The sequence below is a fragment of the Cryphonectria parasitica genome, assembly GCF_011745365.1.
Source record: "Cryphonectria parasitica EP155 unplaced genomic scaffold M406scaffold_4, whole genome shotgun sequence".
In the NCBI taxonomy this organism is placed as follows: domain Eukaryota; kingdom Fungi; phylum Ascomycota; class Sordariomycetes; order Diaporthales; family Cryphonectriaceae; genus Cryphonectria; species Cryphonectria parasitica.
In genome coordinates, this window is record NW_024468912.1 from 4,884,950 (window position 1) to 4,908,794 (window position 23,845).

General features: G+C 52.4%; 9 protein-coding genes across 9 annotated transcripts; 4 read left to right on the forward strand and 5 right to left on the reverse strand.

The window, feature by feature from the left end:
• The first annotated feature begins 227 nt into the window (after nucleotides 1–227).
• M406DRAFT_356384 (mitochondrial carrier) lies at nucleotides 228–1,746 on the forward strand. The gene is made up of 3 exons (XM_040923430.1): nucleotides 228–419; nucleotides 525–1,306; nucleotides 1,426–1,746. Exons 1-3 carry the CDS (start codon nucleotides 322–324, stop codon nucleotides 1,545–1,547), a joined length of 1,002 nt encoding a protein of 333 aa, XP_040777522.1. The 5' UTR covers nucleotides 228–321; the 3' UTR covers nucleotides 1,548–1,746.
• Nucleotides 1,747–2,129: 383 nt separating this feature from the next.
• Nucleotides 2,130–4,416, reverse strand: M406DRAFT_257164 (putative amino acid permease; the record flags this gene model as incomplete). The annotated part of the gene is made up of 8 exons (XM_040917158.1): nucleotides 2,130–2,633; nucleotides 2,803–3,077; nucleotides 3,172–3,275; nucleotides 3,345–3,505; nucleotides 3,588–3,888; nucleotides 3,999–4,061; nucleotides 4,147–4,202; nucleotides 4,282–4,416. 8 exons carry the CDS (start codon nucleotides 4,414–4,416, stop codon nucleotides 2,130–2,132), a joined length of 1,599 nt encoding a protein of 532 aa, XP_040777523.1.
• A 5,597-nt stretch (nucleotides 4,417–10,013) lies between these two features.
• On the forward strand, nucleotides 10,014–10,994 carry M406DRAFT_339739 (putative short-chain dehydrogenase; the record flags this gene model as incomplete). Its single annotated transcript, XM_040921479.1, has 1 exon — nucleotides 10,014–10,994. The coding sequence occupies one exon, from the start codon at nucleotides 10,014–10,016 to the stop codon at nucleotides 10,992–10,994; it is 981 nt and encodes a 326-aa protein (XP_040777524.1).
• A 987-nt stretch (nucleotides 10,995–11,981) lies between these two features.
• On the forward strand, nucleotides 11,982–13,147 carry M406DRAFT_36913 (uncharacterized protein; the record flags this gene model as incomplete). Its single annotated transcript, XM_040924011.1, has 3 exons — nucleotides 11,982–12,609; nucleotides 12,721–12,921; nucleotides 13,011–13,147. 3 exons carry the CDS (start codon nucleotides 11,982–11,984, stop codon nucleotides 13,145–13,147), a joined length of 966 nt encoding a protein of 321 aa, XP_040777525.1.
• A 117-nt stretch (nucleotides 13,148–13,264) lies between these two features.
• On the reverse strand, nucleotides 13,265–14,356 carry M406DRAFT_106290 (uncharacterized protein; the record flags this gene model as incomplete). Its single annotated transcript, XM_040915190.1, has 1 exon — nucleotides 13,265–14,356. The coding sequence occupies one exon, from the start codon at nucleotides 14,354–14,356 to the stop codon at nucleotides 13,265–13,267; it is 1,092 nt and encodes a 363-aa protein (XP_040777526.1).
• Nucleotides 14,357–15,576: 1,220 nt separating this feature from the next.
• Nucleotides 15,577–18,398, forward strand: M406DRAFT_330371 (uncharacterized protein; the record flags this gene model as incomplete). The annotated part of the gene is made up of 9 exons (XM_040920511.1): nucleotides 15,577–15,722; nucleotides 15,855–15,923; nucleotides 16,242–16,353; nucleotides 16,735–16,890; nucleotides 17,065–17,069; nucleotides 17,155–17,784; nucleotides 18,034–18,086; nucleotides 18,203–18,278; nucleotides 18,359–18,398. The coding sequence occupies 9 exons, from the start codon at nucleotides 15,577–15,579 to the stop codon at nucleotides 18,396–18,398; spliced, it is 1,287 nt and encodes a 428-aa protein (XP_040777527.1).
• Nucleotides 18,399–19,195: 797 nt separating this feature from the next.
• On the reverse strand, nucleotides 19,196–19,749 carry M406DRAFT_356385 (uncharacterized protein; the record flags this gene model as incomplete). Its single annotated transcript, XM_040923431.1, has 1 exon — nucleotides 19,196–19,749. A coding segment is annotated over exon 1 (381 nt), but the record flags the coding sequence as incomplete, so codon positions are not given.
• Nucleotides 19,750–20,427: 678 nt separating this feature from the next.
• On the reverse strand, nucleotides 20,428–21,760 carry M406DRAFT_356387 (uncharacterized protein). The gene has a single exon (XM_040923432.1). The coding sequence runs from the start codon at nucleotides 21,632–21,634 to the stop codon at nucleotides 20,576–20,578; it is 1,059 nt and encodes a 352-aa protein (XP_040777529.1). The 5' UTR covers nucleotides 21,635–21,760; the 3' UTR covers nucleotides 20,428–20,575.
• Nucleotides 21,761–22,308: 548 nt separating this feature from the next.
• M406DRAFT_339743 (uncharacterized protein) lies at nucleotides 22,309–23,642 on the reverse strand (the record flags this gene model as incomplete). Its single annotated transcript, XM_040921480.1, has 2 exons — nucleotides 22,309–23,386; nucleotides 23,452–23,642. The coding sequence occupies 2 exons, from the start codon at nucleotides 23,640–23,642 to the stop codon at nucleotides 22,309–22,311; spliced, it is 1,269 nt and encodes a 422-aa protein (XP_040777530.1).
• Nucleotides 23,643–23,845: the final 203 nt, after the last annotated feature.

Consider the following 23,845-nt stretch of genomic DNA (forward strand, 5'->3'; position numbering starts at 1 on the left):
GTCTTGGCATACAAGAGCTGTCACTGAGTAAAATGTTACTGGTGGGTGCTACCACTTAAACTCGGACCTCGGCTCAGCGCTTCTCATGCCACGAGCCACGAAAAACGACGGGTCGACAGCGCGTCGCTCCCGTCGCAGCAGAGCTCTAGCCGAGGACATGACTTCATCGTCGTCGTCTCCTCCACCTCAAACCATCTCCCTCACACGGCAACGAGCAGATGATGAACGAGGACATCAACTAAGACCCAGACAGACAATCAGACAGACGCTGTATCTATCTATTCTTGTTTATCTATCCATCCATTTATCCAACAAATAACCATGGCGCCGGCCGCTTCGAAGCCCGTGATACCCCAGAACGACAATGTTGCCCACGCCCTCGCCGGCGCTGGAGGAGGCATCCTGTCTATGGTCCTGACGTACGAAGATGCACACACAGTCTCCCTCTCTCTCCTTCACATGGGCTCCCTCCCAGGCAGCAGCAGCAGGTCCGGCTAACCAATATGAATTCCTCCTTCGTTTAGGTACCCCCTCATTACACTTTCCACCCGCGCCCAGGTCGAATCCAAGCGCGCCGACTCATCCTTCCTCAAGGCCGTCCGCCACATCGTCGAGCGTGAGGGCCTCGCAGGCCTCTACGCAGGCCTCGACTCGGCTCTCTTCGGCATCTCCCTCACCAACTTTGTTTACTACTACTGGTACGAATGGACCCGCGCCTTCTTCGAGGCCGCCGCCGATAAGGCGGGCCGCGCCTCCAAGCGCCTCACCACCGTTGAGAGCATGATCGCTGGTGCCATTGCAGGCTCCGCCACCGTCATCATCACCAATCCCATCTGGGTCGTCAACACCCGCATGACCACCCGCAAGCACGAGGCAGAAGAGGACAAGGAGAAGGACGTGGAGGCCGTTGTCGGCTCGGAGGGGGGTGTGGACAGCAAGAAACAGCAGCAACAAAGGTCGCAGAGGCCCACCACCCTGGGCACGCTGACGGCCCTCCTCCGCAATGAGGGCCCCAAGGCGCTGTTCTCAGGCGTTCTGCCTGCGCTGGTGCTGGTCATCAATCCTATCCTTCAGTACACCTTGTTCGAGCAGCTGAAAAACGCCGTTGAGAGGAGACGCCGCGTCACTCCAACCATCGCCTTCTTCCTCGGCGCCCTCGGCAAGCTGTTCGCCACCAGCATCACCTACCCATACATCACCGTCAAGTCCCAGGCCCACGTCGCTGGCAGGGATGGCAAGACAGAAGGCATGACTGCCGCCATCAGGCGCATCACGAAGGAGGAGGGAGCTGCCGGGCTCTACAAAGGTGCGTGCTATCTCAATTTTCGTGCAGGTAGAAAGACAGGACCAAGAAATGTCCCCTCTTATCTAGTTTTTCCCTGCTTCAAAATAAATCTACGTGGTGCTAATGTTATTGAGATACAGGAATCGGGCCCAAGGTCACCCAGAGTGTGCTCACGGCCGCGTTCTTGTTCGCGTTCAAGGACGTCCTCTACGAGCAGACAGTCAAACTTCGCCAGTCGACGGCCAGGAGATCTCTGGTTTAGATGTCTAGATATGTGTGGATTGTGTCCAGTCTTGGCATAGGTAGCCTTGACGTGTGTATCTCAGCTGAGATATCGATGCAATCTCAGATCAATAGCTGAGAGTCGAATGTTGCCAAGGTCTTTGCCTGATAGGAAATAGCACGTGATCGATAGATACTTAGTTGACTCACTACTATAGTGAATACACGACATAAAGACCAAATGAGAATTATGTTTGTGCTGGGGAGCAACATAACGTCTCGTTCATCTCTTTAGTTGTTTTTTTAATCTTAATTTATTTGATATATGAATGGGTATACTATATAGCCTCTACCAGCAACAGATCGATGCCGGAAGCATTGCATCCTCTTTTTTCTCCAGAAAGGAATCAAGCCAAATCTTCCAATTACGCAGTAACACACTATACTTGAAGGCCTCAAGTCGTCTCCAACCATGACCTACACAGCCTTAATCTACCCCGAGTCATCAAAAAGGAGGACACCCCCCCCCCCTCTGGTAGCAACGCAAGGCGAGCAGCACACGATGGAAAACAACCATAACAACAAGATAGTGCTGAATCTCTTCTTCTTTCCCTTCTCGATTTCACTCCCAAAGGATGTTGAGCTTCCTCCAGCCCTGCTTGGGCGGCACAGGCGGCTCCGGGTTGGCATTTGCGAGATCGATGAACCTCCGGATGGGGATCTCGTGCAGGGGCACAATCTTTGTCTTCTTGACGATCTTGTACCCGAAGTACAGGGCAAAGAAGATGGGAATGTCGATGTAGGACGAGATGAAGGTCTCGGTGGACCAGTCACCCTTGATGAAAGTCGTGAACCCGCCCGTGAGCAGCAGCAGGATGAAGAAGCACAGCGAGAACCAGGCCGTGTACGGCTGGAAGGGGGCCTTCCAGGGAAGCTCGTCGCGCGAGATGCCCTGGGCCTTCATGCCGTAGTAGAAGCGGAGGTAAACGGCGCAGATGACGGACCACGTCACCAGGGCGCCCACGGAGACGAGATCCTGGAGCCAGGTGAAGGCCACCGAGGCGGAGCTGGACAGGGACATGAAGCCAAGGCAGATGAAGATGGAGGTGAAGGACACGCCGACGTACTATATTGGAGAGAAAAAGAACAACAAGGTCAGCTTTCTCGAAAATGTCTGGCAGGAATAGTTGTGAAGGTGGGAAGAGAATGGAAAGAAACAGAGCCCTGTATGCAGAAAAACTCTTGTTTTCTTTTCATCTTTCACACTCCAGAGATATACGGCGACAAAAACTTACAGGAATGCCCATCCTGTTGGTACGGAGAAAGATCTTGGGGGCGTGGTTCTCCTGGGCCATGCCGTACAGGATACGCGAGTTGGCCAGAATGTACGAGTTACCGGCACTCCATGCGCTCGTCAGCACGACGAAGTTGATGATGGACGGCACGACCTTGATTCCAGCGCGGGTGGCGGCGATGACAAAGGGCGAGGCGGCCGCGGTGCCGGCCTCGGCATTGAGAAGCTGGTCGTCGTCGGAGGGGACGAGCATGCCCACGAAGAAGATACTCAGCACTATTCAGAGGTGGCCCAATTCTTGTCAGTCAGGCTGTCCCTTGCCATCAAAGTATATAAAAGTTTTTCTCTCTCCTTCAGACACAAAACTCACCGTAGAAGATGGCCACACGCCAGAAGATACGCTTGGCAGCGATAGGAATATTGCGACGAGGGTTCTGAGTCTCGGATGCGGCCATGGAGATATTCTCAACACCTCTGTTTCCCAGCAGATTAGAATACATGTATGCAGATAATTAGTAAGGAGGGGATGGGGGAGATTCTCACGAGTAGGAGTAGACGGCGTTGCCAAAGGTCTTCCAGAAACCCAGGAACTGGCCGAGGGATCCTCCAATGCCCAGATACTGGGTGAACGGACCTGGGTTGCGCCAGTACTTGAAACCAATCGCCTGGTGGTCGGGACCTCCTCCAGAAACAATCACAATCGCCTGTAGTGGTGAAGATGATGTTGTATCTCCGAGTCAGAATTCAGGTTAATCAAAACAGTCTGTGATGGGAGTGGACACTAACCATGATGTTCAGGCCGACAATCAGCATGATCTTAAGGGTCGCAAACACAAACTCCATCTCACCGTAGACACGGACGAAGAGAAGATTGGCGATGACCAGCAGGCCTCCGAACAGGATGATCCAGGCGGCTGCTGTGGTTGTCGCATCCCAGTACGACACAATCACCGCCGCAGCAGTCAGCTCAGCGGGGATCGAGACGAGGTAGTTATACACCGAGTTCCAGCCCTGGGCGAACGAGAGAGCTGGATCGAAGAAATACTCGGCGTGTCGGATGATGGCTCCACTGAGAGGCACGAGGGTACTATTATAGAGGAGATTCTGTGTGAGCAATATGCTTCTCTCTCTCCATCTCGAACGAAAAGAGGAGGGAGATAGCCGTCAAGCTGGGTTTTCACAAAGAGCAGAACATACCTCATCTCAGCAATTGACATGACAACTCCTACAACCAAGATACCGACCAAGAAGTAACCGAGCCTGTGGTGGAGCAGTTGTGGTCAGTATGACGACAATTTTTTGCTGTTTCGCAATTTAAGAGGGATGTCGTGACATGGCGACTTACAAGGCACCCAGGGGGCCACCAACCTCAATAGCACCTCCAGAACCGAGGAAGAGACCCTATGTGAGAATACATTGTAAGCATCACGAGCCTCTTTGTCTCTCCTGTGTCTCTCATATCTCACGCATATGGACTTACAGTACCGATTGCGCCAGCGAGGGCAATCATCTGAATATGTCTCTGAGCCAGACCCTGCCTAGATTGAAGAAAAAGAACATCCAAGATTAGTCCCCCCGCGTCATCTTGAGTTCCCAGGACCAAGAGAAATAGCATACTTGAGCTGCTTCTTCTCCTCGAAATCTTCAATCGATCCCACAACGACCTCGCCATCCTGATTGTAGGTAGGAGACTCAGGGTCGGAGATGCCCTTCTCATCGCCTGTATAGGCCACCTTCTCCGGATCTGTTGCTCTCTCAGGCGACGACATCTTCGAATGAACCAAGCTGTCGACGGCTCTCTTATTGTTCTTGTTGGTCTATTGGTATATCACGTCTCCTAACTAAGGGAAGACGGAGAGGAGGGAAAGGGAAGGAAGCGAGAGAGGGACAAAAAGAAGAACAGGTAAGAGGAGAGGACAGGCGCGCACGAGAAATAAAACCACGAGGTAGCATCCCCTCCCCAGCTTTTATTTATGCCGCCCTCATCGCGCAATGTCGGCGTAACCACTTGCAGCTGCAGGGGAAACCGACTAAACACGACAGGACAAGGGCAGAACAAGCATGCATGCAATGCAATGCAATGCATGGGCTGCTAAGCAGCCCCAGGGACGGGATCAGGACAGGGCAGGGCAAGAAGGGCAGCGCAGGGCGACGAAGGGTGGTGGCGTGCTGGCGAAGCCTATCTCTCGCCGCCCACCCAGCAGCAAGCATCCGCCACCAGTAATAGTCACCAGCAGAGATAATGGGAAATGGGTTGACCCAAAGGCGACCTTTTGATAAGACCCATGTCGATCATCGCCGATACCCATGTCCAGAAAGGGAAGAAGGCCTAGCTTCAAGTTTCTAAATGATGGTACCCTCGCACTCGTTGCTGTGCATGAGGAGGATTCTCCGCCTGCGTGTGTGAGTGAAAAAAAAAGGTGGGGTTTTGTTTGGCTCAATTCATGTTTCTGGTGGCTTGAAGATCAGACACGCACACCACCCACCCCCGGCACGTTCGTTCCCGGATGTAGCCAAAGTCGCTTCCCATTTGTTCCCACTCCGCCCTCTACTAGAGACGTTTCTTGTTGCTCCACTCCATCCTGCTTGCGCATGCCTGGCTGCAGATACCTGTCAAATCGAGCCATGGTCAGCAAGTCGGCGCATCAAGAGACCACGGATCCGTCGTCTGATAGGGAAACTGCGCGCGCCACCTTCAGAGGCTGGGATCCATTTCTTTCAACTCTCGGGGCGGCCGGTGCAACATCACCTACCCTCCATCCTATTCTTCCTCCTGCTACCAGTGTTACCCCAGAGCGTGCTGCCGATCGTAAGGGTCCTTGTTCCATGCATGAGGGAACACACACACACACACACACACACCCATACACACACAACATGGTCGAGAAGCGGAAGCGAGAGACCGAAAAGTCTCACAAGGTATCGGCTCTGGCGTCTGTGCTATTGAATCCTCCTCTCTCTTTCTCAACGCTGCCCGTGAGGAGGATGGTTTCGAATCGTAAGCGATACCAATCCTACTGATAAGGAAATCAAAGGTACTTATGATGTGGTGGGTCTCCCTAGACTAATCGAAAAAAAGGGCCGAGATTGATTAATTGATATGTGAAAAAGCACTCGAACATCCGATCTCGAGAGAAAGACAGGCAGGAAATAAATGGAAGTATGCATAAATATGTAGCTAGACAATTGATATAAAGTGCTGCCCAACCTGCAGATCTGATCTGGTCCAACAACACTGTCGGTCGGTCCTGGAAGAAGACATCTCACTGATGAACCAGCTCTTTTTCGTGTACATGGTTATCTTACCACTACGTACTACGCAGCAGCTGGCCATTCATTCCAATCCCCCACCCAACTACGGGAGCGCGCGGTCGATCCCGGCAGCCTGGATCTCGAAGTACGCATCCTAAATCCACCCAGCCCATCCATCCACAGCAACCTGTCCTTGTAGCAGTTCGATCCACCGAGCTGGGCCAGCCCTGGAGAAGGTCGCAGTGAGTGAACCGCGTGGCACATGGCTGGGGGGGATTTCTTTCCACAGGGACATGGCAACGCGCAAGGTAAAGCATAAGCGAGATTGTATGTAGCAGCACAGGGTCAAGACCCTGCTGGATCAATACTGTGGGGAATGTAGTTTAATCTGACCCTTTTAATCTGTTTTGTTTTGTTTATTTTCTTTTGTGTTAGAGAGGAATGGACAGAGAGAGAGGGAGTGTGTGTGTGTGTGTGTTTGTGTCTCTTGATTCCTTGCGTCGACTGACTTGTTCTGCCTGCGGTCACAACTAATAGTACAAGCTTTTACCCATTGCCACCCCCACCACTCAAGCTTTGCGAAGGGTCCACTGTTCTGCTGACGGCATGCTGACCATTGGCAGGACTTGGTCCATACCGAAGTAGGTAGTCAGGGGCATCTCGGTGGCATTTCACTGGCTGTTATCCGGAGATGGACTGGTTTTTGTCTCGTGTTTCTCCTCTTTCTTGTTTCTTTTCCGTCTCGTCTCGTGGCCATATTTGCTTCTAGAAGCGGAAACGGAACCGAACCGCCTCTCACCATGTCGTCTTTTGGATTTTCCAAGGTTTCCAAGTTCGCGCAGTACACAGCAAATGATGTCTGGTACATTCGAACATGGTACCTAGTAGTGAGGACGCTTGCTCGGGTGGCGTCGGCACTCTACACTGGCCGACAGTACTATGAAGGATTCCCCATGCCCCCCCCCCCCTCCTCCCCGCCCTCTCTAAACTCCGCCTTTGCTGTGCCTCTGCCCTTGTGTCGAACTGCCTCTTTGATACTAGCATTCTCTTGGCGTCTTCCATTCCATGCCATACTCTTTTCCGTTTGGGGGGCTTGTAGGTCCTCTTATCTCTTCTCAGCCCTAGCGTCTATTTGACAATCTGGTGATCGTTCTGGAAAGAAGCGTTGTCGTCACCTTATTTGCTCTCTCGCAAGCGCTCTCGGCCTCTCGAGTTGCTAGTTTAGGATATGGCTCCTTACCTTTTGACATTCCATAAATCGCTGTAGCCTCTTCTTCGCCTTGCCTCGTTTTGCCTTCCCTCCTTCTTTTTCTTCGCGTTCTGTCACTCCTTCTCAGGTGATGGTCTACGTTTTGGCACTTGTTGACCCGCTCTTCCACGTTGAAAATGCAAGGGTTTGGGCTGGACTCCCGCCTTTTCGCGCCGCCACTGTAGCCACACAAATGTCTCGTGCCACTGCTGGCTGCCGCTGTTGTCGCCGTTGTTACAGGGCCAGACTATTCCATGCCGAATGTCTGTCAGGTGATCTTGATCCCCAGCATTCCTCAGTGTTATTTGACAAATTAACAGAAGCGGACGGACGGATAATTATGCTGCGCCTAGTTGGTCTCGCCCGCGATGAGTCTGCGTCAGCTTATGGTTGTGTCCTTTAGCCGAGGCTCATGTATTAGACGACTGGCCGGGGAAAGAAAGCAAGGGCGAAAGAGGAAAAACAACGAGCATTAGTAGTTGCATATTGTAAGACCGGACAAGGGTCCAGATGGATTGCCAGGCCCCCAGCACAGGACGGACAGACACACACCTTTGTTGGCAGTGCACAGGTCACGTTGGGGGGCGGCGGGTTCTTTCCTTCTAGACTCCCTCGTGGTGTGTGGCTTGCTGACGCACACAGCTTTGCCGTTGTTTCTTGCTCGCACAGCTTCTTTTATCGCTGCGGAATCTGTCATGCCTTTAACTTGAAAGAGCGAGAAGTCGTGCTAGCGAGATGCAAGCCATAATCATTTCTGAGCTGCAGTGGACAGACGGTCGGTTGTGCAGGATGATACACCTCGTCATGAGGCGACGGCCCTGCCATCATGTTGACGTATAGACCGTCAGTATATATTTTTAAATGCACTCGTCCTGCACTTGAAGCCGTGATTCCTTCTTTGTTCGTTATTTTTTCTGAACCCTAATTCTTTTTTTTTTTTTTTTTTCACGGAACCATGTGAGAAGAGGGCCTCGGGGGAGACGGAGGAGGGTAGCTGGCCTCTCAAGGATGCGGCTCCTCTGATGCGGCCGTACAGATTCACAGCCCGCCCCCACAGCTCTAGCCGACCCGGGAAACAAGTCACAGACGATGGCTGAACCGCGCTGAGGGTTGTATACTGCTGAACAGTCAATGATAGCTCGCACCCATCGTCACGAGCTGCTCCTACCGTGCTGATGTGAGAAACACTCTAGGTTCTCCAGGCAGCTAGGCGTCATAACCAAATGTAATTGCATTTTGAAAATTTGGGTTCATGGCGCAGAGGGCGTTGTGGTGATTGGGACATATGTACAATATCTAGCAGTGTCGATGATCCTAACGCAGAGTCTCTTGAGGCGGAAATTACCAGCTGAACTATAGTTGACCATCCACGATAGCCATGATCAAAGTATCGAGTCTCTGATTAGCTGAGGCTCGTTACGTCCTTGGTCATTATATCTAAGCTACCTCCTTTGGAACATTTAGTGCACAGAATGGAGTGCAGACAGTGAGTCAGAGAAGGGTGATGAGAAAAGAGCACAAGTGCATCGCGAATCCTCAAGGCGAAACAGTCACAAGTGAGGTGAGAGCGTTAGCTGCTCCCAACCTGTACAGTAACCCGTGACCTTGCAGCAAAAGAAGGCTACTGAGTCGTTCCTCTCTTTATCCTTTTCCTAGGTGTTCCCCACTATATACTATTTGCTATTATATGACTACAACACAGCCCTAGCTTTCTTCTGTGACGGAAGTGGGATCCCAGTGGTCAAATCGTACAAGAGGCTGCACACAGTACGTAAATAACATATGCGGCGCGTTTACACCACTGTATCCAAAATTCGTAAATAATAAAGTAGTGGCCACAACATCGAACAAAGACATATGAATAAATTAATTGAGTTCTCGAGGCTTGTAGCGGTACTGTGAGAGTGGTCATAAAGGCCGCTCAGTAAATTATTGAGGGCAGTGGAGACGGAGTTTTCATAGTGTTGTGTCATCAAGTTGGGATGAACAGCATAGGTTCAAACTGCTGAGCTCCCCAAGGTCTGATGGAAATGCGAAAAGATTGCGCTGCTCGGCAGAAACAATCATTATCACAGTAAATTAAAAACTTATTACTCCTAATGTGCGAAATATGTGGATAGATCTCAATGAATACTCTGTTATGAGATGTAAAACGAGCAAACACTAGTCATGTATTAATCGGACAAGGAGTTAAGCTGTCTCCTTTTACAAACTGAAACCGCTCTCGACGCTGCGTGACAATGAACGACATCAATATCGAAATGACGGACTTAAGAATCAAGCTATAGTCCGTAAAAAGGGTCAATTTCTCCTTCTTATGCTTCACAACTTGGTGTTTCTATTTAATGCCTGACGGTATTGAACGGACTGTGGCTGTCGATGCAGGCCATAATGAGCCATGGTCCAAAACCCGATGCCGTCTCGGACCCTTTCCGCACATTCGTAGTCCGTTAAATCCGCCCCACACATACAATGGCCCAAACCTGTGTATTCACAACACGATGGTGTCATGATGGCAACCAGATATATATACGTATTTACATCGCTCGATTCGACAGGCAGAAGAATTGATATCTGCTGAATCAACTTGATCAAACTAGTTTTAAAAGAAAACCCACCAGATTCAGCATATTCAGCAAATCCACGACATACTTATTTACTTACTCAACTGTTCAATTATTGCAACCTTGGAAGCTACACAACAATTCAAAATGGGCTTCTTCTACAGCCAATTCTTCAAGAAACCAGGCTATCCCAAAGCCTCGTTTGCCGGAAAGACAGTGATCGTGACTGGTGCCAACACAGGCCTCGGAAAAGAAGCAGCCCGCCACTTCGTCCGGCTGGGTGCCAGCCGCCTGATCATAGCGGTGCGCAGTCTGGACAAGGGCCATGATGCCAGGCGCGACATTGAGACCACAACCAGGTGCGGCAAGGGGCTCATCCAGGTCTGGGAGCTCGACATGGCCAGCTACGAGAGCGTGAAGCGCTTCGCAGCGCGGGTGACGGCGGAGCTGGACCGCGTCGATAACGTCATCGCCAATGCCGCCCTGGCCAGCTTCTCCTACAACACCGCTGAGGGCAACGAGCTGCAGGTCACCGTCAATGTCATCTCGACCTTCCTCCTGATGGCGCTCGTCATGCCCAAGCTCAAGGAGACCGCCGCCGTCTTCAACACCCGGCCTGTGTTCACCATGGTGTCCTCCGACGCACACACCCACACGACATTTTCTCAGGGGGCTGCCCCAGAGGGCAAGATCCTCGACACTGTGAATGACAAGAACGTGTGGTCGAAGCACCAGGCCGAGCAGTACCCTGTGTCGAAGCTGCTGGGCCTCTTCACCCTCCGCGCCATCGCTGAGAAGCACCCGGCGCCGCTGTTTCCTGTCACCATCAACGCGGCGAACCCGGGTCTGTGCCACTCAGCACTCTCCAGGGAGGCTGCCGGGTCCCAGGCCGTCTTCTTCTTCTTTTTCAAGCTATTCGTTGCCCGGAGCACCGAGGTCGGCAGCAGGACGGAGGTGAACGCCGCCGCTGCCGGGGTGGAGACGCATGGCCAGTATTTGGTGGACAATTGTGAAATTGGAAGCCTGACGCCGCTGGTTACGGGTAACAAGAAGCTGCAGGACCGCGTGGCTGCTGAGGTGTTTGCAAGGTTGGAGGTCATCGAGCCGGGTGTCACCAAGAATTTCTGATTAGCAGCATAATAATGACCTTAGGACTAAGGGTGCAGAGTGAATGTATTATATTATTAGATATTTATTTAAGATGGCTTTTTTTTACACTCGGGGCCGATTCTGGGCAGACTCACCTCATCTGTAACAAGATTTGTCCACGTAGGCTTGAGTAAAGTAAATGAAAATTCCCCTGACAATCAGCACTGTGGCCATGCTTCCAACCATCTGCTGCGTAGCTAAATGAAATATCCTCCAATTCCAATTCAAGTCTAAGTTTCTTTTTCTTCAACAATGCCATAGATTAAATCCAGTGCATCATTATATGGATGACTACCTTAAGTAGCCATGAGTTGTCTACTCAAGTGGGCCATCAGCCAGTGGCTCAAGTAAGCCAGTGCTCAAATCAGCTAGTGGCTCAATAGCCAATTATTCAAGTCAGCCATTGGCTAATGTGAGCCTGGTGACTCGAAATGTGTGTTTCTTCATGCACATCTGTATCAATTCAATGTCAATACTGACATTTCTGCACCTGTTTTCCGAACATGAACTATCTGCTGACAGTGATTACACATGCACACGACAGAGGACGTTTGCAAGTACAGATTGCAGCTGTTTTGCAATGACGCACCAAAAGGACACCTGCGGTATTGTCTATATTGCCATGTAGGCTCCCATAATAACGTGTGCCTGAGACCATGCTTGGCTGAAGTGATCACAGCGCGGTGAATAGTCAAGAAAGCGGAATTTGTCCTAAAGCCGTGCTAAGGTGAATGCTGGCTGAAGCATTTATACCTGGACGCAGAAGCATTCGCATTGCCAGTAATGCTGGAGATCGAAAACACACGCACACTTGAGCGCACATCAACGCACACACACGCCTTTCGAACCATTGCTTATCTTCGTTTGCTAGAATCCACACTCCTGTCTCGACTTTGTGATTCAGTCACCACACACGCGGCCAACATGAGTATCTCTATGCCCAGTCTCAAAACTTTCTTCACAAATATGTGGCCACCCAGACCGGCCTTCACCGAGAAGGACGTTGGCGATCTGTCTGGCAAGGTGATGGTGGTCACAGGCGCAAATGCCGGAATAGGCAAGGAGCTGGCAGGTCTGCTCTTCTCCAAGAATGCTCGAGTATACATGGCAGCGAGGTCTGAGGCGAAAGCAAAGGCTGCGATCGAGTCAATCCAGGCGGCTCATCCTCGATCCAAAGGCGAGCTCATCTACATTCATCTCGATCTGGCCGATCTCACCACGGTCAAGGCATCCGCCGATACTTTCTTGGCCAGAGAGGACCAACTTCATATCCTGTTCAACAATGCTGGTGTCATGACGCCGCCCCAGGGCTCCAAAACCGCTCAGGGCTACGAGCTGCAACTCGGAACCAATAATGTCGGGAGCTTTCTCTTCACCAAGCTGCTCACACCAACCCTGGTAGCCACCGCCAAACATAGCCCCAAGGATACCGTTCGGGTCATCTGGGTCGCGTCATTTGCGGTGATCCTCTCTCCAAAGGGAGGCCTTGATTTGAATAATCTGGACTATCACGTTGATCAAAGCCAGGGCGTCAAATACGCCGTCAGCAAAGTGGGCAACTTTCTTCATGCGGTGGAGTTTGCAAGACGCTATGGTACGTCTCTTTATCATAACATCACTTCTCATGAGTCCAACCAAGTCAAAATGCCAGCCAGATTCTACATGATTGAAACTTCTAACAAGTCATTATCACACGTATCAACAGGTGCTGGTTCAGATGGCGTGGTCAGCATCGCCCTGAATCCAGGCAACCTCACAACAGAACTACAGCGCCACCATGGCTGGCTGGTGCGCAAGTTGATATCGACCTTCATAACATACCCGCCCATTCATGGGGCCTACACTGAGCTGTTCGCTGGACTGTCTGACCAAATCACTGCTGAGAGTGTGAAGACCAACAATTGGAGTAAGCCTGTCACCAATCCTTACCTCCTTCTTCAAATCCCCCATTGGTCTTGATTTTTTGGATCCCATATTGACTAGACATGGATGTAGTCATTCCATGGGGCCGTTCTACATCCCTTGAACGAAAAGACATCGTCACAGCTGCCAAGCCAACGACAGAGGGAGGAGCTGGCCTGGCAGAGGCATTCTGGCAGTGGACTGAAGACCAGATCAAGCCTTATGCATAGACAATCTGTTGGGGAAGGATTGCCTGAGTCGAGAGATCTTTACTATGTCATTTGTCTTACATGTATTTGGGTCAACTCGTAACGCACCCCTTGTTGCGTACATAATAGATTGCTGACTCAAAGCCCGTCAATAAACTTCTTAATCTCCCACACACTATTCTCAAAGAACTCCACCAAAGTCTGCTTGACAAAGTACTCAGCCCCGTGAACCATGCCAAGAGTTGTTCTCCCTACGACCTTGACATCCGCCCTGGCCAGTTTCCTGGCGTATTCGTTGCCCTCGTCCCGGAACGGATCCAGCTCGGCCGTGACGATCATGTGAGGCGGGAGACCCCGCAGCTCGTCGTCACTGGCCCAAAACGGCCAAGCAAGCGGGTTCGTTGTATTTTCCCCAGAGGGATCGTACATCCTGGCGTACAGCGCAACAGTGGCCATGTCCATCATGTAGCCGTCGTTCTCGACCAGGCTGGGCAGCTCAGCAAGTTTCCACTCCCTGGACTGGCCCATGGCGCCAGCAATGTAGGGGACCACCGCGAAGACGCCATCAATAGTGTCGACCCACCCCTCCTTGTTCGCCTTCAGCGCGGTTGCTGTGGCGAGGTTTCCCCCGCCGCTCTCGCCCTGGAGAATGAGCTTTCCGACCCCCAGCTCCGACCGGTGCTCGTGAACCCAGCGGACGGCCGTCGCACAGTCGTTGAGACCGGCTGGGAACGGGTAATCACCCGTCTTGGTGTAGGCGTTGCGGAAATACACCGTGACCACCACGAGCCCTGTCGCCGCCAGGGCCTCGGCCCAGCTGTTCTGCGGCGGGCTGTCTGTTGGGCCCAAGACCATGCCGCCGCCGTGGAAGTAGACCAGGGCAGGGAGGGGCCCGTCTCCAGCGCCTGCTGAGGGCTTTCGGATGGTCAGGCGCAGCTGCGTGCCGTCAGGTTCCGGAATGAGCTTGTCAGAGGCTGTGATGGATGGGAAGGGGAACCTTTCGAGGTTTGGGAGTTCTGCTATGCTGTAGAAGGCTTCTTGGGCCTCGTCGGCTTTGGACACAATTTCCCGTATGGGCTCGAGCGGCCCGTCTTTGGAAACGGTTGAGACGGGCGTGTTCTTCTCAACTCCCCATTGGTGGAGCAGGGTTCGGAGTTTGGGGTGCACGCGAGGATCCGTGGCCAGACACATGTCTGGATCGCCCAGCCTCCCTGGCTGCTTGGATGCCATGATTTGCTTGGCCTGATTGGACGCTTTGGGGTTAATTGGGGTGATGAGGAGAAGTAGGAGTAGTATGAGAATGGTAACGTGGTGAGGCAGGATTACCACAAATCCAAGGTAACTTGGTGGTAACACTTAGGCGAACAATGAACTGCTGCTGCTGCAGTGGCTACGGTATGGATTAAATACAGTTTCTTTCTCGTCGAATAGATAAAAGAGGGCACCAATAGGACAACAAGTTATTCCACTTTCTCCATAGTACGCTTGATCAATTCTAAGCATTGCTGCATGGTACATATATCATGTAGCTGGAGCCGAGGTGCAAAGCTTGACTCGCAGGGACTTTTGCAAAAGGCAGTTGGAACCTGTCAATTGGCGAACCCTTGCAAAATGTGCCGATGAACCCAGGAGGGTGCCAAGGGTTGATGGAGCACCACCTGTCGGCGCTGCTTTTGCTTATCAATCCAACCAGCAGAAGGGGTTCCGTGCATGGCATGACCCGTGACGTTAATTTGTCGGCCTTAGGATGAATCAAGGGCTTACAGTGCTGTGTGTGGGATGAGCCTGTGCCTCTCTTATATAGAACTTGCTAAGGGACACTTCCAATAGCATCGTGCACGTGAGACCATCAGACGGGAGAATGGAATCCTTCGCGGCAAGCCGAATATTCGAAAGTCTGGGATATCTCGCAACTTGCACGCTGCTACTTTGAATGGCAGTCATCGGTCCAACTTCAAACAAGGCATTTCCCTTGAATGAGGACGTCTACACAACTCGATGGAACAGTGTGAAGTGATAACGTCCAAACTGCGGCAATTACGATGAACGTTGTATACTTGGTACTTAAATACGTAATTGAGACCTTTCGACAGCTCAACTCGTTGCACTTGCCGTCCTACGTCATTGGAGCATTACTTGAACGTAATTGGCATGTGATATCAAACTATTCACAGATGGGCAGGAGCAATGTAGTGGCAGAGGCAGGCAGATGATTAATTTGTCCAAGAGGGATCCTGAACCTGCCCTTGACAGGCGAAAACAACATTCATCGTAGACACATCTCTGCACTCAGTATCGTTATAATCGGTTCCCGTACCTGAGTTCTGTCTTTCTTGACGAACATCTGAAACCCTTGGGCATTGAAGCAGACTTCCACCTACTCAGGTAAGTACTTACCATTTCACATTCACTCTGAACTTCATGCTCGTACTAATCATCCATCGCCAGCCATGTATCTTCTCACGATTCTATTCCTTCTCGCTGCAGCAGTCTTGGCGATTCCGGCCATTGGGACTGTGCCGACTTTCGACGCCTCAGAACCCGATCCTCAAGAGCGCATCACCGACAAGTACCTCTTCAATCTGACTCTCGAACAGTTCATCGTCCACCGCAAGCTCCGAGTCCCTAAAAGCCTGGACTGGACCTCTGATGGCTGCACGCGCGCGCCGGACAACCCTATGGGATTCCACTTCAAGCCGGCCTGCTAGCGACATGACTTCGGCTACAGGAACTACAAAGCCCAAGATAGGTTCACCAAAGATGCCAAAAAGATGATCGATGGTAACTTTAAAACGGAGTAAGTAATGGACCACCACTGAAAACCCTTGAGGATTGTCCCACTCCCCAATCCCCTAGCCCGCGGTACGAAGCGAAGGCGTCCATCCATTCCGCCCGTGTGACAGTTGGTAATGACAAAGGTGCAATTAGTCTGCGGCATCAATGTAAAAAGCACATCATTCGCCGCGCCGCATGTTACATAGCGGCAGAGACCTACTACCTTTGGGCAAGACGATCTGGCCGACTGGGTTCGGCATCAAGTGGTGTCGAGGCTGAGGAGATTGAAATGCTTTAACCCTTGATTCGCTCACTGATAATTTCTTTATCACGTGTCCAGCCTGCTCCAACAGTGCTCGTACGAGGCCAGTGTGAAGCGGAAGGCCTGCGATCGTCTTGCACAGCTCTACTATAAGATGGCCAGAAGATGGGGCTGGATGAAGGAAGGCGTTGTGAGTTCAGAAAGACTGAGATTTGCCTTCTCATAGTGATGGATACGGACAAGTCTCGGCGCGGTCACAATGGGATATGACTGTGTTTAGGAGTTGTGGCCCTTTGTTATACCTTCCTCAGCCGCAGAGTGCTTATACTCATTACAAAGACAGCAATAATGAAACTCACTATTTCTTATTTTTATTTTTGACTGAACGTAGTGATGCGCTGGTTAACTAAATGCTGCTTCATGCTAAATATCCAGCGATTTCAGTATTATATCATTAGCTAATTTAATTATTATTCTTGATGATTTATGTAACTATTTGGCAACATCCACAACCCCGCTCATTCTTTCCTGTAATTCGTTGAATTCGGCGTAAATAAATGAGGACCTACAGAATCATGAGCTGTTGGGGCACACGTTGCAGGCCAGCCTGTCGGAGTTGACGCCGCAGGGACAGCACATGGTAATCAAGTTGGAGCCACACATGAAGAAACAACTCTCCACACTCTCAATAGCCTGCTCCTGGTTGGTGCCCAACTGCTTCCGCACGGTGCGACACGTGGGATCGTCGCAAGCCTCGTAGAGCGAAATCATTACGTCGGCGCAGGTGGAATCGTTGCCATGTTGTTCCAAGACGGTTATACCTGCTATTGGGTCGCCGTAGGCGCATCCTGGCGTGCAGTGGTGGTCTTGATTGGTTGAAATTTAATTATGGTCTGGTTAGCATGGGTCAGTCTCGTTGAAGGCGGGGGGGGGGGGGGAAGTTGAGTTTTAAGGGCTGGTGCTGGTTTTGTGTAAAACTCTTACTTGTCAGTTCTGAAGTGGAGGTAGTTGTGGTAGATGAAGCGGAAGAAGACGAGGTGGTCGAGGTGGAAGAGGTGGTGGTTGAGGAAGACGAGCCGTCTGTTGTGATGGTCTTGGTTTTGTATATAGAGTCTGGGGCTGGATTCGTGTGTGCAGATGCCAAGACACTGGTGCTTGACACCGTTGTCGTCGTCGATGTCGTCGTGGACAAGGATGTGGTTGTCGAGACCGTCGTAGAGAGCACGGTCGTGGTGACAGAACTGGCTGCCGGCTGCGTCGGTGATGGCGACTGGGTCACCGTCACAGTAGGGCGCCGAGCCGTTGTCGTTGTGCTCGTTGTCGCCGTTACCGTGAACGTTGTGCTCGAGACGTACAGCGTCGGCTTGGGTCTCATTGTGATGGTGGCGGTGACCGTTGTCGAGACCAAGACAGAGGAGGGGGAGGAAGAGGAAGAGGCGGCGGCGGCACCGCAGTGCGTGGTGAGCTCGATAGAGAGGCCCACGACGGCGGCGGCCAGCAGCGCAATACATATGGCGAGGATGATCTTCACCGTCCATGCGCGGCAGCTCTGGTCGCGCTTCTCGTTGATCCAGGCCCCGATGGCTGTGTGGTTGAGGTCGTCGCGGAAGGATCCCATCTCGTACGTACTCATCCTTTTGTGCTGAGTATCAGTAGGTTCTTCTACCAGGACAACGTCTGGGATCGTTGTCGTGATCCTAGGGAGTTTATCACCTGTTGGAAATGTTGTTGAGCGCAGTGGTGGCGGTGGTGTTCTCGGCTGTGTAAAGCGTGCCTCGTCTTCCACTTCGTCGGTGAAGGAATAAGCTGGGGGGCTTCTTTTGGTAGGACTCGGACTGGGGGCAGAATCTGATGATGCGAGGGGAAACAGTATTGAGCGCAGGTTCTGGTTCTGCATTGTCAAAGTTGTAGTAGAGTGTCTGGGTAAGAGGGCGTCTTGTGTAACATCTTTGTTGGCGTGTGCATAGTTATATAGTAGTTGTGCGCCAGCGACTCCTCTCGTCACGATAAATCTGCTACTCGCTGACAATACTTTTGAGGCAAAAAGCAGACCTTCACTACCATCTGTCCTTTCATGAGTATCTTTGTGGGCAAGGAGCTTCCTAGATTTTGTGCGTGAGTCTTGGTGAGAGTCACCCACCATGTGCCTCACAGATTTGTAGGGAGTCACATAAAACTAGCTGCAATCTCTTTAGGACAGGACACAAGCATTTCCCATTCTATGTTCTCTCGTGATAGTTTCTGTCTTTGTTGTGTAAATACAAAGGAAAAAAAGCCGAATAAGTGGTATCTCATTGATGATCATGACGTTTCAAAACCCCCTTTCCCATAGTCGAGCTCGCCGATTTTTTTTCCCCCACTGTTACCAAAATTCTACTCCTTCTCCCTTTCCCAGGCATAAATAACACAGACTTAGGACATCTCAACATCATCATCGTGCTCATCGTCCGTGTTGTCAATCTCGAGACCATCCAGCTCGTCATCGCTGTCGATGGTGTCGGCCATAAAGTAGTCGATGGCACTGGGGAAGATGTCCTCGGCAATGGCCACGGCACACTCGTGACCAGCAGGGAAGGTCTCGACATCCTCCTCGGGGAAGTCCTCATCCTCGTCGTCGTCATCCTCCTCCACATCGGGGCCGTTTCCGCTCAGGGCGGCCTGGCGCTTGGCCTCCAGCTCGTTCTTGGCTTCGACGCTCTCGGCGGCGCTGGTCCAGCGGCCGCGGTAGGAGAAGAAGTTGAAGAAGGAGATGGCGCCGTTGGTGGCGGCCTCGAGGCGGTCGGCGAGAGCCTTGTACTCGGGCATCTTGCGGGCCTCGGCGTCGCGGCTCTTGCGGGCGTCACCGGCCAGCACGCCATCGAGCTGCTGGGCGGGGTTCTGCTTCTGGGCAAGCCAGAAGTTGTAGGCGGCATCGGTCAGGCCCTCGGTCAGGTCCTTGCCGGCCTTCCAGTTGACGCGCACGGGCTCAGACACGAGGCCAGCGGAGCCGTCCTTGCCGTAGCGGTAGTAGAAGGTCTTCTCGAGGACCGAGTCGGCAAACCACTCGTTCTCAGACCAGTGGAAGCGGATGGTCACGGAGCGGGGCTCGCCAAAGTTGCTGAGGCCGACCTGCGACGGGTGGGCAGAGGCAGGGATCTCGGGACGGCCGACCTCGATGCCCTTGAGTGCCTTGGCGAAGACCTCGAGGTCGCTGCTGGTGATGGCAGCCTCGAGCTCGGTGGACGCGTGGTCGAAGACGACGGCCCAGAAGTTGGGGATCTTGGCGATGGTGCTCTGACGTGCCTGGAGGATGTCCCTGGTCATCAGGTACTGCTTGGCTGTGATCTCGGTGTCGACATCACAGAGGCTGGCCTCGAGGAGCTGGAGCTCCTTGATAGCAGAAGGGTCGATGACAAACTCTTCAGAGGTCGACATGCTGGCGGTTTTGAAAGAGAAGTAGAGTGTGTGTGAGAAGCAGAATGAAAATCGAGCGGTTGGGTTTTTGTTGATGAAAGGTTTTCGGCTGGTGGGGACGAGATCTTGTTGTTGACCTCTTTGCACGTAGTGAAGAGGGAAGGAAAAAGAAGTAAGACGGGGGCGAAGGTGCAAGAGGAAAGAATGCGTGGAAGAAGTGAAAGTGAGAGCACGAAAGAAGAGGAGAGAAAAAAGAAGGGCTGATGAGATTTAAATATTGTTTTGAGCAGCAGCCTGATTGGGCTGGATTGCATGGATCACCGCGTTGCTGCAGGCTAAGGAGGGGGGCGATTTGCTAGGAGAGGATGGATGAGAGCAACAAGAAGAAAAAAACATTAAAAAAAAATCTGACAGCGGACTGCTCCAGTCCCAACCCCACTAACGACAGGGTTGATCGCGAACCTGCCTCTGGTACTTGCCTTAAAGTAACGATTCGGATTTGACCAAGTGCTATTCTCTGATTGGAGCTTTTTCTCTTTCATTTCTTTTTCCTTTCCTTCCATTTATGCAGCCTATGAAAATTATGCACGTTCCTTACTTGTGTAAGTGGATTGGAACAGTTTTCTTTCATTCTGGGGGGTGGGGGGTGGGAGGGTTGGCTAGGGACACAGGCCTGGACAAAGGCAGCCTGCAGTGTGGCACACCAAATTTCTATGATGAGGTGGAGAACTTGTTAAGCCAGAGCGGCGACGTTGAAAATCAAGGGTCCAGCTGAGTCATGGTTTTGTATTTTTCTGTTTTGTTTCTACCTGTTTGTCCTTTTCTTTCCACGCCATGAACACATCAGATACACACCATTTACAAGATTGATCAGTGGCATGCAAAGATGTAGTTGGCCATGGTCTAAGTATAAATATATACTGATATTCCATTTATGCTGGCTTGGTGAAAGCTCCGTCAGAGAGGAGAGTCCGCGCTTCCATACCACCCCAAGGAAACAAATGACCACCACACCTTCATCATACAGTCCCAACAGCCTTCTTCCGGTTCTCGTACGCAGTCCGAACCACACTCGGGGTCCCTGAGCTCTCAAATCCATGAGGCACCCCAGGGTATAGATGGAACTCAACCTCCACGTTGGCCTGCAACAGCCTGGCCGCGTACTGCAAGTCTTCATCCCGGAACAGGTCCAGCCCAGCAGTGTCGATATACGTCTTAGGGAGCCCGAAAAGGTCCTCCACCTTTGCCCGGCCGGGCGCATCATAGATGCTGACATCTGCGTCTTCCTTGCCAGCCTTGTCCGCCCCGAGGTACGCCGCCCACCCGATGGCGTTGTCGTTGTCCGTCCAGCCCAGGTACGGCCTGACAGGCCAGTCGGGTCCGTACTTGGTGCGGTCGTCGAGCATGGGATAGACCAGGACCTGTTTGGCGAGTGGCGGGCTCAGGCCCCTGTCGCGGGCCACGATCGTCGTGCCCGCGGCAATACCACCGCCCGCGCTCTCGCCATAGATTATAAGCCGTGCCGGGTCGATGCCCATGGACTCTGCGTTTTCGGACAACCATTTCAGCCCGGCGAATGCATCCTCCACGGGGCCTGGGGCGGGATTCTCTGGCGCCACCCGATACGCGACCGCGAACACCTGCACACCCCAAAGGTCCACGTTGTGCCTGATGAGCGGCCCAAAGATGTCGACGCTGCCGGCGAGCATCCCGCCGCCATGGACATGATAGACCGCAGGACGAGGCTTCTCTCCATCCTGGAGTGCTGCGCGGTGTTTCTCCTGTGCGAAGCGGTGCACAATAATCGTGGCGCCGTCAAACGTCTTGATTTCAGTTGTGGTCTCCGTGACTGGTTCCGTCAAGACGACATGCCGGGCAGCCCCCATCTCGATTGAGCTTTGCATCAGAGAGTTGCTGAAGGCCCGGATGTCGTGCGCCGTCTTCATCTCGGGGACCTCCAGATTTTTAAACTCGCTGTCCTTGATGGCTGCCCAATACTCTGGATCCATGCCAATCGTCGTCCCCGCCTGTCGAGACGGCGTACTTTCCGTGACGGCCTGTGCGTCGGTTGAATCCATGATGCTTTTATGCCAGCTGTACTTGAAAGTTGTTCGAGGATGGATGGATGGTGCTCTGATGCTGTGAAGATACAAGAGATCCGAGATGCAGAAGTCAAGCACCCAACGCTGGATATTTATTATTTCCCTGGAAAGCGGAGATATAAGTTTAGCCTTGGTTTTCTTCCTCTGATGTTCTCCAATTGTGCATGTGGATCTGTACATAAAGTATGTGACGCACAGAACTCATTACAGTCAGAGGGGACATCCTTTCGACCGCGAAGGAGTTGGTAAGCTGAGGGGTGCGGGGCTCGGACTCACGGTCATCTTTTATTGTCCATTCCCGTCTGCCGCAAGTCAATCGTTAAGAATCAATTTCCTTTGTTAGGCGGCGGCGGGTAATGCATGACTCGAATTTTGTTACCACATTCGGCTGGCTGGCTCCTGAACCAAAGATGAACATGAAGCACGACGACTTGACGATCTGTAAGCAGGTATGAGGCCAAAGCGTACCTCGGACCCCGGGATGTGCGCGGGTGCCCGGTGGCTGTCGCAGGGTATCGTTGCAATTGATTCTATTTCGCGCCGAGTCACACCGATAAGTATGACACCGAATAAATGTGGTCTCTTGGCTGATACGATGTCGTCAAAACCCGAATGTCGTCCAGGTTTGGCGCATGACAGTGTGTTGTACGTCAGTCCGAGTCCTCATCGTGTCCTGGCCACACAATCTCCCTGTGGATCACAGCCCAGACGCATCGCCATGCGATATAAAACCAGGCTAACACCAGCACGATGGTCTGAACCGTGCTGAACCAAAGCAGGCCATCGCTTCCCGTCGCCTCGCCGACGCGGATGGTCGATATGCAGAAGCCGACGTTGGGGAAAACGAAGCTCCACCAGCTAAGGTGAAACTTGCGATCAGGCATGCCCGCGGCAACGGCCATAACAGCAGAGACAAAGAACCAGAAGCTCAGTCCCCAGAGGAAGAAGGAGCAGTACAGCGCGGCCAGCTGGACGCCGCTGGCCAGGATGTCGGGCCTGAGCATGCCCTGGATAACAGGGACCTCTGAGGCAAAGATGCGCGGCACGTCGTCGGCGATGGCGACCAGGGCTGCACAAGTGAAGCTCGGCGGGCCGACCGCAATAAACATGCCTGGCCGCTGCGCCGGCAGGCCATAGACCATGAGGCGTGAGAGGTAGGTGGCGTACATGAAGATGGAAACGAGCATGCCGAGGCCCTGGGCTGCAAGACCCGTAGAGATGATGGCGAGGGCCTGGGCTGGTTCCTGTGTCGGCGAGTCGAAGGCGGCGATGGTGCCTGCCAGCATGACGGGGAAGATGGGTAGGATCCATGCTGGTGTCATTGAGTTGACCGTCAGGCGTCGCTGCTCCTTGACGGAGAAAAGCAGGTGGTACTGGATCACGGAGAGGAGGAATGTTACCACCACGTAGAGCCAGAATGTAACCCGCAAGAACACCGCAAGCCCGTCCTGGGCATCTTCGCTCAGAAAGAGGGACCCATACTTCTCTGCATTCGACAGGAGAGCTGCTATGGAGAGGAAGAACGTCGAGACGAATAGGGCCTCCCTGGGCCGTGTCAGGGTCCTGCGGAAGGTGTCCTTGTAGAGCGCAAACCTGAGGAGCAGACAGGCTGATATGATGACGAAGCAGACAAGGTCAAACAGGAAGACGACCAAGCCAATCGTATTGAGACCTCTAAAACGATGTGGTGTAAGACCTAACGCGAGGGCAATTCCGCCCGTAGACATACTGTGGCGACGCTGTCAGTCGCTTCGTGGTCCTTTGCCCGACTTGTTCTTCTCTTTTGGACTTACGTGACTGTGTACCATGCAAAGGTGAAATGCCGTAACCTCTGCCTCAGGGATATCGGTGGCTGGAGATAGGTGGGAATTCTCTCGAGGGTGACGCGAGGCGCGAGCTCGACGTCGCCAGCACCTGTGGAGCCATGTTGTTGATCGACCTTGTGTTTCTCCTCAGGGGAGAATTGGCGAACTTGAGGGTCCATGATGAGTTGGCTTGAAGAGATGAAGGGCAGTTGACCCAGAGTGAGCCACTGCTTCAGGAAAGTGTCAAGGCACTGGTGGCCAGTTCAAGGAAAAAGGAAAAGAAGAAAAAAGTTGCAGTCGTTGAATCATGGCAACCAAGGCCTTATTCTGTCCAGCGGGAGGGGATCATGGTCTATAAAAATCCCATACCCTGGGAAGGGAC

Coding starts and splice junctions, on each gene's coding strand:
- M406DRAFT_356387 (XM_040923432.1), bottom strand. CDS start 21,634: ATGGATTCAACCGACGCACAGGCCGTCACGGAAAGTACGCCGTCTCGA.
- M406DRAFT_356384 (XM_040923430.1), top strand. CDS start 322: ATGGCGCCGGCCGCTTCGAAGCCCGTGATACCCCAGAACGACAATGTT. Junction 420..524: donor ATCCTGTCTATGGTCCTGAC/GTACGAAGATGC, acceptor TCCTTCGTTTAG/GTACCCCCTCATTACACTTT. Junction 1,307..1,425: donor AGCTGCCGGGCTCTACAAAG/GTGCGTGCTATC, acceptor ATTGAGATACAG/GAATCGGGCCCAAGGTCACC.